Source organism: Eptatretus burgeri, chromosome 4 (genome assembly GCF_056783735.1).
Source record: "Eptatretus burgeri isolate ZD-2024b chromosome 4, Ebu_testis_v1, whole genome shotgun sequence".
NCBI classification, from domain to species: Eukaryota; Metazoa; Chordata; class Myxini; order Myxiniformes; family Myxinidae; genus Eptatretus; species Eptatretus burgeri.
The window spans coordinates 46,080,923-46,100,922 of record NC_140964.1 but is presented as its reverse complement, the minus strand read 5'-3'; the positions used below and the strand labels follow the sequence as shown (position 1 = coordinate 46,100,922).

Here is a 20,000-nt window from a genome sequence, read left to right as displayed (position 1 = left end):
TTTTTTCCTTTTGTCGTTCAGTTTCAAATTAATACTCTTTCAGTTTTCTATTCCACTGTCTTTCTTGTTCCTCATTCTGCAACCTCGTTATTTCCTTCAATTGGCTGATTTGCTTCTCCCGTCTCATTCGTTCTTCTTTCATTACTCTTTCTTATATCTCATTCTTTAATCTGGCCTTCGCTTCCAGCTGTTCGATCTGTACAGTGTGGTTCCTTAACGTTTCATTCTCTGTTGTCGTTCTTTCTTCTCTCACCATCCTCAACTCGTTTTGAAATTCCATCTCTTTGTTTTGGTGTTCACATAACTCAGAAATTTTTTCCCATTTTTCCCTTCCGGCCTCCTCACCTCTTTTGCATGCTTCCTCCCACAATTTGTTCATTTCCTCACCGTATCTCTCTAGGTCTTCCCTGCCATTCCTCTCTGTGGCATATTGGCATACGCGTGCAAAGCACAAGGCGTAGAGCGTTGTGGGGGCGTGGAGGAGTTGTGATGGTAGTCACGTGTCTGCAATGCATATAGCTGTTCGCGCCCGCTTGGGACTTGTAGCACCAGTAGCATCATGTGGTATCATTAGCAGTGTCTTGTAGGTCGTGTGCCTGTAGAGTGCATAGAGTGCGTATTAAAGCGGAGTTACGGGCATCCTACGCCTTCCCTCTCGCTCGAGACAATAAAGCGGAGTTGTGTTACCCTCCGGCTCGTGTCTGCCTGTTCGCACCTCTGCCACGACACTACACTCTCCTATTTTTATCTTCCGTTCTAGGCTTTCTCTTTCCTGATTGCCTGTTCTCACCTCTTCCTTCAGTTGTTCCAACTCCAAATCGTGTTCGCATTCTCTTTCTTCCAACTTTTTTTCCATTCTTCTTCCATGTGCGTTCTGTCCCGGGAGTCACCAATTCGCTCCTCCTTCATTCTCTCTCTTAGCTCGCTCGTCCCTTGTTCCCACTTATGGATACTCAACTCTATTTTCCTCACTTTTCCCTTTAGTTCTTCGAACTGTCTTGCCTTTTCCAACCATTCTTCTTCTTTTTGCTCCAAATGTTCCTCTCCTCTTTTTACCTCCTCCTCCAAGCTTTTCCTTTTCCGAATGCCTTCTTCTACCTCTCGCTTTAGTTCCTGCGTATCGGCCATTTGTTGTGACTCCGTACGCACGTAATCCTTATGAACCCTGTCTACGCGCCGCCGTGCCTCGTCCAACTCAAAGGAAAACGAGTGCAATTCCCCTATACAATTGTCACCATTCCTCCACCATTGCAAGGACTTCGACACTTGTCTCCGAAGCCCGTCAATGCATGCTCCGGCCTTCTGACACGCCTGCCATGACCCCGTGGTTTGAAACAGTTGTTGGGAGCGCTCGCCTCGTGTCGTGCCATTCGTAGCGCCATTAAAGCGGCCCGCTCACGCCTCGTGCCGTGCTGAAGTGCAGCCGCGCCGCCATCTTGCGACTCTGTTTGCCGGCAAAGTTCGTGCTCAGAATATGAGGGTGAGCTCCCCCACGGATTATAATTACAAGAACCGTCTCGGGCCATGGATTCTATCAATACATCTAAAGGCATACCTAATACCCCCAGCACCCGTTCGCCTTGAAACTCCATCTTATTTCTCGTAAGGGAATTAATTTAGCTTTGCTCGTAATTTGGGGGGAACGGTGGGTTTGCTTTGCACACCCCTGGTCCAATCCCCGTAAATTTAATTGGAGACCGAGGTGGATTTGAATCTCACACTCCTGTACACCACTGTTACAAATTTCGGCCCACCCGGCGTGTGATCGGCCACGTAACTCGAATCGCGACCACGTCGCCCACCGGGACGGGCAATTCAGTCGTGACCCTCTCGGAACAACGCCGGGAGCTAGTCACGGGTGGGTCTTTCGACCTCACCACAATCGTGCCAATCGGCCACCCGCGCAGGATAGGGTTGTTCGCCAAACTCGACCTACCTAAGTACCTGCGCGGGTAGTTAACAGGGCGATCGTACCTCGTCGCAGGTCAGCTTAGGACACGAACTGCTTAAGCGGTCCGTTCCGTGCTACAGTGATAACCGAGCGGTGTTATCGCTGACCTCGACGGACGTGATTATTTCCCGGGTATTCAAACCCCTCCACTAATTATTCCACGAGGTAAGGTGGCACTTTCAACGAAGGAAAGGACGCAACGACGGGATCCAGTTCAACATGCACATTTATTACACACTCAGACAAGGGGCACGTAATTACAGTCAAAGCAAGGCAGAGAAACATGCATGTATGTACAGCCAAACAAAGCCAAAGAAGAGTTAATTCCGAATTAAGCAATTATTTACAGCACAGTCTCTTGCACAGTTCTACTTGCAGGACACGGCGCCACAGCATCCATACAAAAACCCGAAAAGAAAGTAGGGACTTCCCTTGGTGGCCGTCGAGTCCTCCTCCCATGACCATTAGCGTGGTCGCGCCTGGCCCCGACATCTCTCGTGGCCGGCGAACCCCCTCCGGCACTCCTCGTTCGGACGCACAGGTCCACCACACAACCGGCGCTGCCGCGTCTCCCATCCGTGCCTCCCTGGACAGGCCGCTCGCCAAGCCGCGAGCGCAGGACCAAGACGACAGGAAGACAAAGACGAAGACGAGGGCCAAGAAGACAAAAGACTCAGCAACTCTCGGACGACAAAGACTCAGCTACGAAGACCCAGGTGACAAGGACTCCAAGAGCAGACGAGCGAAGAGGAAGAGAGCGTGCCCCGCTCGTGTCCGTCCTTTATGGAGCGGGGCTCCGCCCTTCGCAGCGCGGGGTTCCGCCCATCGCTCCGCCACATTTTCGGCTCCACCTCCCTTCGAGGTGTTTTGAGAAGCCTCTCGAAAGGGGGCGTGCCCTCACTCCGACCACTTCACGCCGCGCATCCACCAATCGGGAGCGAGCCGCCCCACCCCTTCCCTTCACACCAAGTGTGGGGAAAATTCAGGCGGAAGAATTTAGGCGGAAGAAGTCCGTTCAGGCCCCGCAAGAGCCTTTCTTGCAGCAATCCTGCGTCCTTCCTGTAATGGCTCGTGCCACAGAGATCGTCGCCGCGTGGTCCGTGGAGGATGGCGTTTGGAGTGCGGGAAGTGGCGAAGATGGTGGTGGTGGAAGTGGTGGAGGTGGTGTTGTTGGTTTGATCCAAAATAACGACAGAACAGAAAAACGGCTATCTCAAAGGATCGCAGTCCGGTGAACATGGAAATTCCCTGTAAACAACAGTGGGGAAATCTAACTACACAATTACTTATCGTCATAACTGATCTACGGTCCTTTATGGTGTATTGCGAATTTCCACAGCCGTAACAATATGTATGTATATACATACATATACTAGCGATACCCGTGCACATGCACGGGATAGCAGTACAACATAGTTGGTAGCAGACGACACACCGTACACGGGGAATGACAAAAATACGCATTGTGCAAAATGCAAGTGGTACTATGGAACGCCAAGACTTCCCTAACATTGTCGGCATGTCCGCTAAGTGCCACAGCAATTTCATAGGGATCGTGTGACGGCGAGCCGAGTTTTTAGTGTGCAAGCTTGGTATTATAATCGAGATGTGTATATATATGTGTATATATATATATATATATATATATATATATATATATATATATATATATATATATATATATATATATGTCTCCACCTCTGTTATTAGGGTTAACATTGTTTTGTAACAACATTCATATTATGCTATTATCATCAGTGTTGTTATTACTTTTGTTATTAGTCGTGGCCTTTGAAAAATGCTACTATTAGCTATCTTAACACAGATGTACACCTTCACACGGATTTTGCCCAAGGCAGAAAACCCCATTGGGGAAGGGGTCAAATGAAGACTCCTCACCCTCCATCGTGTGATCCTTCATCCCCTTGTCAAGTTTGGTTGAGATTTGATAAGTAACAACCGAATATATCGTGGTTAGACAGACACCAAATTGCATATACAGTCACGCCCCGCTTCATCGCGGTTCACCTATCGAGCCCCCGGTTCATCGCGGGTTTTCCCTTGGAACGTAACTAATTTTTTCTGCGGATTCCCCCGGTACATCGCGGTAATAATATATAAAATATAAATTATTTCAGCAATAAATTATAACGCGTGGTGCTCGACCAGTCACACAACGCACGAGACAAAGTTTCGCTTGTGAACTTCGAATATTTTCTACGTTTTTTCTCCAAGCCCGACGATGCCCCCTAAACGCCCTGCACCTTCTAAGGCTTCTGGCAAGGAACCAAAGCGCCAGAGGAAGGTCCTGGGACGCTCCAGGAGAAGGTTAAGGTAAAGGTGCTCGATATATGCTTCGGGAAGGAAAAAGGTTTGCCGCCATTGGACGAGCACTGCTCATACCCAGCACCTCAAAACCGACCAGACCAGACTAGTCGATCTCCGGCACCTCAAACCCAATCACTGCCAAACCGATCAGACCAGACTAGTCGATCTCCGGCACCTCAAACCCAATCACTGCCAAACCGACCAGACCAGACGAGTCGATCTCCGGCACCTCAAACCCAATCACTGCCAAACCGACCAGAGCAGACTAGTCGATCTCTGGCACCTCAAACCCAATCACTGCCAAACCGACCAGACCAGACTAGTCGATCTTCGGCACCTCGAACCCAATCACTGCCAAACCGACCAGACCAGACTAGTCGATCTCCGGAACCTCAAACCCAATCACTGCCAAACCGACCAGACCAGACTAGTCGATCTCCGGCACCTCAAACTCAATCACTCCCAAACCGACCAGACCAGACGAATCGATTTTTTGGGGAGGCGTCCATTCATCGCGGATTTTCACTTAGGGTGGGGAGGTTTGGAACGTAACCCCCGCGAGAAATGGGGGATTACTGTACATATAGTATGGTAAATATGTGCTGGAGGGGGTACCCAGCACTGCTCGGCCAGGTGAGCTTTTCCTGGCATTGGTTTTGGACGTGTTGGGCATTGAAAAGCAATGGAGTTATCGGCCTCATGGTGGTTACCTTTTTCCTGTGGGCTGGTGGCAGCACTGCTTGAACCCATATCCCAAAATATACTTCATTGCAGCCTTTGGTGGTCTCAAAACATACTTCAAGGCCAACATGTGGTAGCTTTCAACCTTATCCAGATTCTGAAGTACCAACACACAAACCTTTGGGGCTTCTCGGTGCTAGGGTTCGTAAGTGAAAGAATGATGTACAAACGCACAAACATAAAAACAAACGATAATACAGTATTTATAAGATATAATGATATCGTACTCTGAAAAATTTTGGGTTATTCAATGATACTCATACTTTAGGGTAAATTCATCAAATTATAATTTCAAATTATAATATAATATATATGTTATTCATCTTATATTATATATATTATATAATATTATATATAAATATATATTATATATTATTCATATAATATTCAAAATATAATATATAAATATATATATATATATTCAATATAATAGATATATTATTCATATTCATCAAATTATAATATATATATATATATATCTATATATATATATATATATATATATATATATATATATATATATATATATATATATATATATATATATATTCGATAATTATCAGTCACATGTGTTTATTAGGTATTATTATTTATTAGGTATTATATTATATGTGTATTAGTCACATATTAGTAAATTACCAACCTTTATAAATGTGTGTGAAACAAACTGCTTCATTAAACAACAAGAACAGTGTAGTTTTATCGTATCAGTCAATAGTTTGTGTGTCCGCCCTTTGCCTTCTTCTGTGCCATCACTCTTTTACCCATGCTTCCTGTAAAAGACAAGTACTCTTGCAGGAACATTGTGCCAAATATGCTGTCGTACATTCCACAGTTCTGTAAAGTTAGATTACTGACGAGAGAGATACTGTGGGTTTTCCATTGGTTGTTATCTCCATTTGCGGTTTCAGGAGGTGGGAGGGAGTTCACCCAGAACTCAAAATCTCCACCTTCTATTTTTTGGTAAAGGATCGTGATTCATGAACCAAACTGTGAACCTTCGTTTTCATAGCCTCGTTCCAAGGGCTGTTTTCAAAATCTTCACTGAACCTCTGATAGCCTCCACGTGTAGCTCGTTTGTGGTGATGTGATGATTTTTAAGTGCTCAGTAAGGGTTTTATTCATCATTCCTGTGGCTCCAACTATCAATGGTATAATTTCAGCTTTCATCAATTTCCATATACGCTTGACCTCATTTTTCAGACCCTGGTATTTGGTCATTTCCTAATTTCTGTGGCATTTATTGGGAAGTCATTGGAAACCGAGACCTCAATAAAAAATGCCGTTTTTTCCTTTTTGTGTTTGAGCACTATATCCAGACACAATGCTCTGTTTGTGATGTCCACACATGATGGGATCATCTTGTCACACGTGAGCATTACTCGTTCATTTTCGAGGATCGGCTCTGGTTTGTGTTTCCATTATTGCTCTGTGACCAGGATGTTGAAATGTTTACAGATGTGCCAGTGGATTACTTTGTAGATACTGACATGTCTTTCTGTGTACAGCTTTTCCACCATGAGTTTTTTACACCCCGAAAGGAGGTGGCTGGTACTTTCTGTTTCTTCCTGACAAAACCTGCATTTGTACGATTGACTCAATCCCGTCATTTTCTTGAAAGCATTAATGTAACGTCCCTGGTCTTGGGCATTGATGATGACCGTGGGTTCCTCTTGTTCTTCTTTGTTTCCAGGTAATCCCATATGGCCTCAATGGAACACATGTTTGGACTCTAGGGTGGCCATTCTAACACTTGGAGCACAACAGCTGTAACCTTGTTCTCCAAGTACTGTTTACTGCACTGAAATATGATTTGGATCATTATCCTGTTGGAAATGAATCCGCTTCCGAACAAACAATTTCCACGAGGAAATGCATGTTGCTGCAGTATCTGCTTGTACCTCTCTTTTGTTTGTATCCTGTTTATTTCAATAAGTTTTCCGCTACCAAATCTGAGATACAACCCTAGTCACAGAGCTCCCCCTTGTTTAACAGTAGGCTGCAAACATTACATGTCATAATGTTCCCCAGGTCTTTGGCATACAAACTGGCATTTCTTAGATCCAAAAAGTTCAAGCTTCGATTCATGAAAACAGAGCATCTGATTCCGTTGTTCAGTCGCTCAATCTTGGTGTTGCCTTGCAAATTTAATTCTCTTCTCCTTATTCTCTAGTCTCAGCAGTGGTTTCTTTGCTGCAACTCTATTATGGTTTATTTTTCTTCAAAACCATTGGAATTCTTCTCAGAACATTTTCAAATAATTTTGTTATAAACTCTTTTTGAATGGTGTTCCACACTGCTGATCATCTAAGTTGTTCATATTCTTTTTTAAACTTTTCTTTGTCCAAACAGCATCAATGCAGATATCAAGATGTGGATTTTGAGGGGAGCTACTCCATGCGTTAAAAGGACTCCACCTTCCTCTTTCTTCTGCAAATAAGTTTTAATTATTCCAGCTGAGTGTTTTGGATCATTATCTTGCTGTAAGATGGCTTGGACAAATAAGTATCATGAAGAGATAACATGAAGGATCAAAATTTATTTGTACCTTACTGAAGGCAATATGCAATCAATTTCAGCAATTTTCTAACACCACTTGAGGATATGCACCCCCAAACTTGAATTGAACCTCCTCCATGATTAATAGTTGGTTTCAAGCAAGACTCTTTATAAGTTTGTTTTTCTTCGTCTCATATACTGTCATCAAATAGTTCCAAATTTACTGAACTGTTGTCCGTTGTTCCATCGTCCAATTTCTATGTTCTTCTGTACATTTTAGTCTTTTAGTCTTAGTCTTGTTCCCCTTTCTTAACAGTGGTTTTCTTACTGCGACACATCCTTTAAGTCCTGATTTTATAACGACACCTGATGGATAACGACATTTGAGCATTTTGCCAGTTCTGTTAACAATTCAATTCTTGTCTTTTTATTCCTTAAGAATATTATCTTCAAGTATTGCTCATCTTTGCTGAACAGATTTTTGGGTCTTTCAGTTCTGGATTTGACAATTACAGATGATGTTTCCCTATACCTGTTTATTTGCACTTGAAACCACACGTTGAAAATTGAGTGATGCGAGTTGTTTTACTCATCTTTTTCCTTCTTTATGCAGAGACAATTATATGGTGATCTTCTGCTGAAATTTTAACATTTTGTTTTAAGCCAACGTTTAATCCTTGTATATATTTATTCTGCAGGATGAAAAGTGGGCTTTTAGCTTTATAGATGTGTCGAGAGGAACACCAAACAATGAATCATCAATTATGTTTGATTGGTAAGGGTGATGGATTGGCTACAACACTTCATATTAGCTGTTCATGTCGAGCTTATGTTGAGTTGTTTGATCACGAGTTTTTGAAGATTCTGATCAATGTGAAGGAAAGATTGCTAAGTGACAAGCTTGGTTTCTTCTCACCCAAACTAACATGTATTAATAAAACAGTCCACATTGTTACCATGGTAGAAAACACAAGTGGAGGCTTTGAGTACGTTGATGATGCTCATAACAACCATCTCGTAAAATCCCTAAAAATCCAGTAATTTCATCATTTCTCTTTTCTATGGTTCATTCATCACATTTCACTGACACAGCAATTACTTCTGTTGATACTCATGCATGCTGTGAATAAGGCTGAGAAGTAGTGTACTCACCTTTATGCTATCCTATCTGGGTTTGATTCCGAAAACCGACAACGAGCTTCCCTGCTGTTTCATGAGCAGGACATTGCGTCAATCTGGACACAACCCGTCAGATGGGAAATCAAGCTTTGGACCCATCCACAAGCATCGGTCACTTGGGCTATGTTAAAGATCACACAGTGCCTTCCGCAAAGAATAGGCAACTGTGTGCCGACACACTGGCCAAGTTCCACATTCCTTTTCTAATGTGTAGGGTCACTGCATCAGAGACACAGCCACCCCTCAGTGATGATGTAACCAGCAGGCAGAATGCCATATTGAATCCCAATCCAATAAGCATTCAACAAATAAAAATGCTCCCACAAAGACCTTTGTTTTTAAAAATCCACTTTCACTGTGTGTCAGAGAGTTGAATGGTGGCTTTGGGTGCTCCCTGCTGATTGCTCATTATGTATTAGTCTGACAATTCCAGGTTAGCCCTTAAATGTCTTATAAAGTTAGAAGCTGCACAAACGCTGGGAGTCATGAACGTTTGATCCTTCATTTCTTGGGTTTAGAATTGTAATTGATGTGGAAAATCAAAGATATTTGACATGAATTGACAAATCTGCTATCTTAGCTGAACTTCAAACGATTGTGAAGCAATGAATGGTTTTAGTTTAAATTTGACATACCAAAAATAAAACCTGAAATAGTTTAGTGCAGTGAAAAGATAAGGGCTTTCTTACTGCACACCGGGCAGAAAGTCTCACAAGGGTAGTCAAGTCGGTGTACCTGTCAACCAAAGCGACTGATATTCAGATATAAAGGCACACATACAGTAGGAGCAGAAATAACAGAGATGGACATGGTGCATATGTTCCAAGTTCACGGGATACGAATATTCAATTTGCTTCCAAATTGCCTGCGCATTTCCACATATATCACAGAACCCCCCCCCCTCCAACTCCCTTACCCCCCATGGATCTCGCACAGCCCACGGAGACCCACACGCGTAGGTATGTGTCAAAACGCAGCGGCACATCGTCGCACGACATTTCTTCCCACGAAATGTCTCTAACACAGGCGCGTATTGGCAGCGAGCCGGAAAAGCAACAGAAACAGTCAATTCCTCGCACAGCATGGGTCTTCTAGAAACAATAACAACAACAAAAAGCAAGATGCGAGATTTTTCAAGTGTTTACCCGCCGGGGTAAGAGAGAAAGGGGGAACTTTTGGCGGAGGATGAGAGCGTTGCTGAGGTTTGGTTGCCGAACCAAGTTCGTCTGGCTGACAAGGTGCGCATTGTTTGTAATCTGCTGATTGGAGCCACATTGCTGCTGTTGCAGAGTGCAGGGGCTGCGTGCCTTCAAGCTTCGGTGCTTCCTTTCTGGGCCACAAAGCCATTGTCGCGAATTGCCTCACGAAGACCTGATGGAGACCCTAATTGCAACAATTTGGACTCCTGAACTTCAACCCATTCCGATCAAAGCTGAACGCGAACATACGACGGGAATGAAATCTTTGCACGTTTGCACATGCCGAGGGGCATGGAGGCCCTTTACGGTCGTGATCATGTGTCAACCACCACAGTGACAGAGGTGGTACTTTCTCGACACAATTGAATAAACACAAAACCTTTTCCTCCAACAGACCACAAAGGAAAACTTACCTTCGGGTGTTCGTTTTATTTTATAAATCACCTTGACATGTTTTATCCTTATTGGGTTCCAAGGATTTGTTTTTTTTCTTTATGTTCATTGCCTTCCACCTCAAAAACTATGTTCAAAGTTTGTAATTCTATAGCGGTTCTTGCAGTAACTTCCATTTGGAAATTTGTCTTCTCATTACACACTTAATAATAATAACAATAATAATAATAACTAGAACTACATTTGTCTTTGTCCCATTAACAAATAATTAACTGCTTTGTCCCATTAACGCAAGGTGAAATTTTATTGATTTAAAAACCTATAAGACACTTTTTTTTAATCGACCCCCATGACCCCAACCCCTCTGGACCCTAGGGGTCAACCCCTAGGGGTCATATCAAAAATCCGAAAGTGTTGTGCACTTCCCCATACATATATCTACTCTGTCCCAAAGTTTCAAGTTCCTATTTCAAACAGTGTAGGAGGAGTTACAGGGTAAGACAGATGGATGTACGGACAGACGGACGGACGGACGGACGGCGGAGACAATCACAATATTCCCGCTTTTCTTCAAAAGCGTGGGAATAATGATACCATAATTAATCCCCTCACAAGCAACTTCAATGCAGAAGGAGGCCATTTGGTCCATCATAGCTTGCACTCTGGTTGCCAACCTATGGTTGTTCGTGTGTGCTCTATCCTTTTCAAATGCTGAGCGGCAAGCAAGGAAGTAACATGTTCCATTGTGAAAGCCTTTGGTATGACTCACCTGGGGTCAGGTTCAAACCTCTGACCTCCGAGACTCAAATCAGACACCTTTGGATGACATAGTAAATTGTCTTATAGTGATGGTGAATAGTGATGAGCAGCAATTCAAGTCTTGGCTAATGAGAGAAAACTTGTTATTCATAATCATGATATATCTTAGGTTTGACCATCCTAAAACCAGAAAGTTTTCCTTATAAGATTTCCCTTTATTTCAACTTCACAAATAATGATCATGCAGATTTATTTCTCCAGTGTCGAAGGTTCACGGAGGAGCTGCAACACAAATCACGCACACACACACAAACATGTAGACAAATACATGAGGCAATACCGGACTAGACATCAGACAAACACAGCCACTGAGCTCGGAGGAAGCAACGTCACTTCTCGGAGGACTCTGGATGCAGGTGATGTCCGCCATCTTAATGAGGTCGCTTTTCTCTCTGCATTCAGCAGGGTAATTCGGGAGGAATTGCTTTTTCATCATGGATTCCAATCCATGATAGATTGTTTCTTTTCCCATGCTCGAACCCTTAAATGCTGAATGTCAAGTAAGGAAGCAGTAAGTACCATTTTTAAAGTCTTGGGTAGGACTCGGCCAGGGTTCAAATTAAACTGCCAACCTACCAGCATCAGAGCGAATGCTTTAACCACTAAACCACTGATTGTGGATTGACCACAGTTGCAGCTCTCAACGTAAGTTTCAAAATTATCGAAATAAAAGTGATGAAAAGAAAGTTCCATCACAAGTCACAAACACTAAAATAACTAAATAAAATTACCCAAACTATGACCCCGAGAAGGAAACCATCATGGTCTCTTTTGGTCGAAAACCAGTTTGATAAAGCTTTGATGAATATACATTCTATAAATATGAAACAATTAAATATGCTGGAAAAATAGTCTTAATCGTGAAAGCTAGTGTTAATCTGCATCGGCAGACAGGTAGAGCAACAGAACGTTGATCAAAACATGCTAACCACCAAAGGAAGCAAGGAGAAGCTGAAGTTTCGGATGTGAATCCTTCATCCTGCCTAATCCTGCCAAAATCCTTCCTAAAATGTTTGCTTCTTCTCGCCTCCCGCAGCGGTTAGCATACTCCGATAAACATTCTGCCGATTTAATCCATGATCAAATATATTGAGGATCGTTTACCCTCAAAGCTGGCAGGGATCGGTTTTTGCATCTACCAAGCATTAGTTAAGCCATTTTATTTGAAGTATCAAAATGAAATATCATAACAGTAGGAAACTAGAACAGCACTCAGTAAAGCACACACCTCTGCCAGGCTGAACAGTTTATGTTTTGTTTCCCACTGATAGACCGGATCTGCATTCGGACCTTAACCAAAATTGAATCAGCTTGTTTTTGTCACATACCCAACTCATCCAAGTTCTGTCATAACCATCCACAGCGTTTTGAGATATCGTACAATATACCGTATTTGGCCATATCTCTCAATGGTGACGAATCATTTTCGAAAAAAAATTCTAGTATCCTGGTCCAGATCTTTACCAAAATCAAATCAATTCATCCTGGACAAACACCCAATATTTCCACCAATTTTTTTTTTCTGCATCAATCCATAACTTTTTGAGTTTTCCTGCTCAAAGACAAACAAACAGACAAACAGGGGTGAAAACATAACCTCCGTCCACTTTTGGTAGTGGATGTAAAAAAAAGAGATCGATTATTCCTTTTGTAAGTTTGAAAAAGTGGTTAATTAACTGTTAATGAGATCCGCAAACTATTCACTAAAAAAAATTCTGCAGTCCATCATACTGATCCTCAAATCGTGCGAAACGGGTGAAAACAGGAATTCCCCATTTTGCTGCTGGCCGCGTGGTGGCAAGACATGTTGTTGCAATGAATGAATGGCTCACCAATTGGATGGTTATAGCCCATTGGACTGTGGAGCACAACACACGATGCTGTATTCTCATGAGTGGCTCCTTTTCCTGCACGGGTACCGACTCCCAGGGTGAGTGCTGCATGGTGACAAGGTGTTGACATCAGGATTGCCTTAAATCCTACTTCACAGAAAGCAAGTGTTGCTTCCTGTATTTGATGGTGTTCGCTGCATTTTAGAATGGCGAAACAATCATAATGTAAAGCGTGCCAGACAGCCAAGGTTTGCAGAAAAAGTTTTGCCCGAATTATAATTAGAGTTCCATTAAAACTAACAGCAACCTCAACATTTAGATCAAGAACAAGCAGAACTTGAGGGGGAGCACTCGGGAGAGTGCAAAACCTCCGCCGCCAATACTGCTGGGTCACTCAAGTGAACCTTATATCTTATTCATGAAATATGATGTCAACAGTGCTGACAGTTATAGTTCTTTTCTCCAACATTTTTTTTGGGGGTGGGGGATGGGGGGGGGTTGGAAATCACTTAAAACATGTAGAAATGAAAAAAAAAATTCGAAATTTTGTTGAAAAAAAAGTTGCAATTTTTTTTTTCTCTAACAATTTTTTTTTGGGGGTGGAAATCACTTAAAACATGTAGAAATGCAAAAAAAAAGTTCTCTATTTTTTTTGGGGGGGGTAAAAAATTTGGGGGGGTTGGAAATCATTTAAAACATGTAGAAATGCAAAAAAAAATTCTCTATTTTTGGGGGGGGGTGGTAAAAAAATTTGGGGGGTTGGAAATCACTTAAAACATGTAGAAATACAAAAAAAATTCTCTAACAATTTTTTTTGGGGGGGGGAGTTTGAAATCACTTAAAACATGTAAAAATGAAAAAAAAAAATCGAAATTTTGTTGAAAAAAAATTGCAAAAATGTTTTTTTCTCTAACAATTTTTTTTTTGGGGGGGGGGGGGTTGGAAATCACTTAAAACATGTAGAAATGCAAAAAAAAATTCTCTATTTTTTTGGGGGGGGGGTAAAAAAATTTGAGGGGGGAGTTGCAAATCACTTAAAACATGTAGAAATGCAAAAAAAAAAAATTTTTCTCTAACAATTTTATTTTTGGGGGGGGGGGGGGTGGGACCAAGTCCAAAATTTAATGGCATGATCCGTGGACCATACCTAACCCCCCCCCCACCAAGTTTCGTCTAAATCCGTCGACGAGTTTTTCCGTAATACTGTTCACAAACAAACAAACAAACAAATAGAAAGGGGTAAAAACAGTAACCTCCATCCATCTTCAAAGATGGCGGAGGTTAACAATGGCAAGCAGCGATGTCGACGGACATCCGGCGGACGTGTGGTGAAGATGTTCTTGAAGGATGTAGGCTTGCATGCATTTACCCTCTACAATCAACGTATGTCGTGTGTATTAACTGACAAGCTGTTAATGTTCAAATAATGGACTGAAAAACAATTATGATATACTAGAAAGGAAAAGTTAACAAACATTGAAGAGCTGAAGTTCATATTACATTTCCTTGTTTTTAAAACAACAAAACTAATGTTTACCTCCACCACCAAAGGTGGATGGAGGTTATGTTTTCACCCCTGTCTGTCTGTCTGGCTGACTGTGAGCAGGATATCTCAAAAAGTTGTCGACAGATTTGGCTGAAATTTGGTGGAGAGGTTGGGTGTGCGAAAAGGACGAACTGATTAGATTTTGGTGAAGAACCGGATCCGGATACGAGAATTTTAAAAGTAATTCTTCCCATTGAGAGATGAGGCCAAAGAAGATATATATAGCAAGATATCTCAAAAGGTTGTGCATGGATTTGGCCAAAACCTGGTGGACGAGTTGTGCGTGTGACAAGGAAAAATTGATTCAATTTTGGTGAAGATCCAAATTCGGATCTGGAACCGAGAATTTTCAGCGATTCCTCACAATTGAGTGATTAGGGCTAAAAACCGAAATGTAGTTTGTTCTGAAATTAGCATTTTTCAAATGAAGCTCAGTGTTTCAAGTGGAGGCAGAATGTATGTCCCATTAATTTCCACATTGACAAGAAAAACAACAAGTATAGTCATTCCAGAAGTAACTGATGATCAGGAGGCGGAAGAATAACAGATCAACTTGGTTGAGCCATAGGACTTGGTGTTCAGAACATTGTTGAATATGGAGCCGTACAGTGTGTGGCAAAGCAAAATTCCATTAAATCGTGTAAATGATGAAAAGTGAATGAAAAGATGCGTTGATCTGACGAAGGCTGTTCACATGAAAGATGTCAACTACCTGATCAATTTCCTTATAGTGCAGAAGCCTTTGCGCAAACCCAGATAACAACCGCACTCTGAAGTAGAAAGCAGTGTCACCTGTTGTCAAGGAGCCTACAAGGAGACCAGACCGTTTGTTACCCACAGTACAGGTAGGAATTTCTTATTTGTTCAGGGTGCTGGAGATGACCCCCTTGCTCTTCGCGGAGGATGCCATGGGATCCTTAACGTCTACCAAATAATTCCGGCAGAAGGTACGTCCAGTTTAACAGCTCAGATGGGAGTGCACATACTTCAAGAGTATCATGCCAGCCAAAAAGATGGATAATATGTCACGATTCAAAAAATGGCCAAGATTCATGTGGCAATAGTTGCTTGCCTTCTTGAAGCCCCTGTCACACCTTGACGATTTAGCCAGCGTATGGCAACGTATCAAAATTGATCTAAAACACTGGCGTACGCTGAACTATTAAAGTTTTTTTTCAGTTTTGGGTGTATATTAATGAGTTGGACGTATGCATAACGTATTAGTAACGTACACAGAACGTTTCGATAACTTATAGATAACTTATACCAACGAATGCTTAGCGTGTTGTCGGCGTTCACAACTTATGCCCAACGATAGTCTAACTTATGCATAGCGCGCGGCAGAGTATTGCCGACGATCACGTGGCGTAGCCTATTAAAAGGCTGCCGCTCGATGATTTAAATCATAACCGCACTAGACATCGAAGTGTCAACATCACCGTCATGCCGAAGAAAAATAACCCAAAAAAAAAACCATGGAGTCTCGAACACTGACGGGTTCCCTCCTGTGTGAACCCATTTTTATATACCAATTCCCCTAAACGCTGCCAATACGCCATTATACGGTAGCTGTTAGTTAGAAACACGTTCAGTAAGTTCTGTGGTCGTCCAGAAGATGTCAAATACGTCTACATACATCAATATGCGTTGGAGATACGTTACTCATAGGTTCAAAGCATGTTACTCATAGGTTAGAAATAAGTTTCAGGTATGCTAAACATTACCTCGACGTGTTTCGACTTATGAGTAACTTACAAGTAACATGTGTCGACGTGTGTCAACGATCGCATAACGTGCCTACAACTTATGGCCAGCGTATGCGGAACGTGTGCGTCATACGTCGAAAAATTTGGAGCATGCACAAAATTTGTTGACGAGCTCGGCGTACTACGACGTATGCCAGCGTGCTTCAGCGTGCTCTTAACGTATACAAAACTTACCCATAACGTATTCGATGTGTGCCAGCGTATTCGCCAAATTTTTCATACGTCGGCATACGCTGGCTAAAACGACAAGGTGTGATAGCCCCTTGATGTGGCACCCAACTCCTGATACCACAACAGTGAGAGGGGTTGTATTTGACACGTGAAACAGTACAAATCTAAAATGACAATAAAAAAATTGAGGATAAGAAGTCAGATTTTGAAGCTTAGTCTATGGGCCTATCACTTCGGCACCACCGACAGGTCGGTGGTCTCTCTGTCTTCTTCCGCCTCATTTATGATCTTGCACCCTCTGCCCTCTCTCTCCCCCTCAAGTATCTGCAGGATCCCCCTCCTCATGAAACTGCCTAAATTCAGAACTATTGCTCACCTCTACTCATGTATTCCTCTCTTTTCCCACCCGTGGAACCACCTTTCACACTCTCTTCAATCTCATTTTTCCTTCCAGATCTTCAAGACAGCTGTTCCCCACAATCTCAGGTCATCCCCCATCCAAAGCCGTGGTCTTTTCTACACTCCTTAAAGCACACCGACCCCTCAGAAAATTTTTTCTCATGTATCCATCCTGTCCATCCCTTGTTGTCGGCCTCCGTCTATCTTCTCCTTCCACCCTGCTATTGGGGTTTTCCCTTTCTCCTGGTGTTCCCTTTGTTATGTTGTGTCCTGTTCTGTTTGGTGTTCTCGTTCTTCCACGAGCCTAGACCATGTATTAAAAATAAATAACATCTTACGTTTATCAAATATTTTAAGCAATCCAATTGAAGTTGTTCAACTCAGATCTGCGTGCCCCCCCCAAAATGGCTCCAAGTAACGTTCCGAGCATTCAAGGGCTTTCAGTTTCTCGGTGGACTCGATGTGCATGGCAGTGTCACCTATTTTTCATTTAAAGTACACCCACTTTCTTTTAACATTCTTTTACATCCACATAATGGAATGTAAAGTGAAAGCAAAACTGTACAGCACATGTTTGGAATCACCAACTTCCTTTCCTTGATGGAATACATCCGTGCCTCCATCGCCATAATCTTTACCAAAAATATACTGAATGAACAAGCGTGAATATATGTATGCATGCCATTGTTTTGTACATTGATCGAAGACACAAGGTGGAGTTTATACATTAATCACGTGTCAAGTACGTATCATCGTCATGCGGTCAGGGCAACGACACGAGGAAGCAGGAATGCACTTTTCGTACTGCACTTCTACATGAATGTATGTAAGTAAACAATAAACAGATCGACACAATTTGTATGACTTGAACCTCAGATCCCGGCAATAATGAGTCACGTTGGAACTCAGATGGGAATCCGAGACAGGCCAACCTACAGTGTGACTCCCTGGTACTATCTCAGAACATTCTGTGTATCTTGAAATCCAATTGTATCAAATGTGGATCTATTCCAAAGACCGTATGTTGGAGAAAAATAAATCAAGGTTAGTCAACAGATATAAACAGACAAATAAACCACATGGTTAAACAAGCATCTGACAAAAAGAGAAGTCCAAGTGTAATTTCAGATCTACGCTAGTCTGCCTTTCACTCACTGCGAATAGCTTTCAACGGTCTAAATGGGGGGTCTCAAACCTGCCACCAGGCCCAGACGTTGGTTTTTTTGTCATGGGCCAGTGTTTCCCTCCCTGGAAGAAATTAACGGGACTCAGGATTTACAATGGGGCATAAATTATGGTGGCTGAAAGTCGGAAAAAAGACAGTACACAACATGCCACGCCAGTGGCAGCTTTACGGCAGAGTCTTCTCTTCCTAAAATTCAATTGTCGTTTTATTAGCTCCAAACGAGGCCATTACAAGGCCCTCCAACACCAAATGGCACACGATAAAACATCCCCTCCAATTCATTTGTATCTGCGGCGGGACACGCTGCCGTCCATTCTTTCCGCTCATTGTCCGTCAAGATCCGGCACTTACCGAACCACCCATAATCTGATGCATCAACACCCCCTCATTCGTTATACGAGCATCTTCTGGCTCTCATCTATTCTGGCTCGAGCACATTCTGCCATGAGGCGGTAAGTTCTGCTTTCCAGGCAGACAGAGTGTTAGCAGGTGATTTTTACGAGCACCCATAGCGGTCCCGATGGTCCCCTTAAGAGCAGGGGGAAAAAAAGCACTTGAGAAGAAAGGAAGACCATTATCTCCAAGTGTTCCGAGATCATGATTACCTGACCTTTTTGGCTGAAAAACGACCTACTTTCAGGAACCGTAGGGGTACGTGGCATTGTACTCGGGACCTTCAATTGAGCAATGGCGGTTGTGCTGCAATTATGAGAATGCCAAGTGCAGAGCAGGAGGAGGTCTTTGGCTGCCCCTCTTTTCGTACCCATTCCATCGGCATATGTTGACTTTTCCTGATAAATGGGTGAGTGCCTCACGTGGAAGTTCACATTCCAGAAAGGAAGTAGAGCTTCCTTTGGATGAATTGTCAAATGAAATCGGCGTACAAAGTATTTAGCCAGCTCCTAATTATGTTTGTTCGGTCTGTTGTGACACCCTTCTTGGATTGTAATGAAAGAGTGCCACATTTCAAGGAGCGGTGCAATTACAAAAAAAAAAAAATTATGAACAAGGCATCAATCTTCAGCCAATACCAAAAACATAACAGCTCGGCTCCTGGTATCCGAGTGGAAATTACGGACGACGAGTCGTATTAATTTTCAAATTAGCGATAGCTCGCACGCAAAGTTATTCTGTGACGTTTCCGCCAGAGGATATTTATAGGAAAACGATGCTTGTGAGGGCGTAAATGGCCATGAAAATGAGCAGGTGTAATATGGAAAGGAGAGAAAGGAGAAATAATAAATGCCTACGAAACGGTGATCGTCTGGATATAAATGCCCCTTGTCACCTGCATTTTCGCTCTTCGCGAGGTATGTTGAAGGTGTGAGCCCTGACAAGAGACTAGAGCTTGTTTACTTTGGCATTTGTGGTGTGAAACCATTAAAAAAAAAAAACAATAAAGTGATTCAAGATTAAATCGCAACCTTCTCAAAAGGAAATGGTTCTGCAGCACTGACAAACCTCAAGTGCCGTCGATAGCACACGACAGGTTGACATCTTTCAGCAATAAACCAATAAGGTACATGTGTCACGCAATGCTGTCAGGATAGCCTACAGGTATCCACACTCGCCGCTAAGCTATCTAGCTTGGGTTTGACTCTCGATCTACCTGCAAACGGTCATCCCGGTGTTTCGCAGACAGGGCGAGATATATCAATGTGTGTGGCCTCCCTCAGGTGGGCTTTAAACTGGGCGTACCATCTGCTAGAATTAGTTAGTGGACGTTAAAGATCACACGGTGTCCTTCACAACGAGTCGGTGAGCTATAACCGACACCCTGAACAAATTCCAAATTCCTGCCCAAACCACTCCTTTACTCAAACGGCAGGCATGGCAAGCCGGTTATTGAAAGACATGGGCGAAAACACTTTCCCTGGCCAACCAAATAATAAATAAAATAAACCAATGTCACCCGCAGGGTGACCCGTATCTTGCCAAAAGGTGACCACGTGTGACTACTTTAAGGTCACACTGAGGTGAACAGAGCTGCT

General features: G+C 42.8%; 1 protein-coding gene across 5 annotated transcripts in view; it reads right to left on the bottom strand.

Moving 5' to 3' along the window:
- LOC147027960 (retinoic acid receptor beta-like) overlaps window positions 1–20,000 on the bottom strand; it is a 184,073-nt gene that overhangs the window by 138,549 nt on the left and 25,524 nt on the right. For 4 of the 5 annotated variants that reach the window (XM_085877846.1, XM_085877841.1, XM_085877844.1 and 1 more), the window contains exon 3: window positions 12,942–13,046. The exons of the other annotated variant lie outside the window; for it this stretch is intronic. In XM_085877846.1, coding sequence (XP_085733972.1) covers window positions 12,942–13,046 — 105 coding nt within the window. The remainder of the gene's footprint in view (window positions 1–12,941; window positions 13,047–20,000) is intronic. 5 annotated transcript variants of the gene reach the window in all.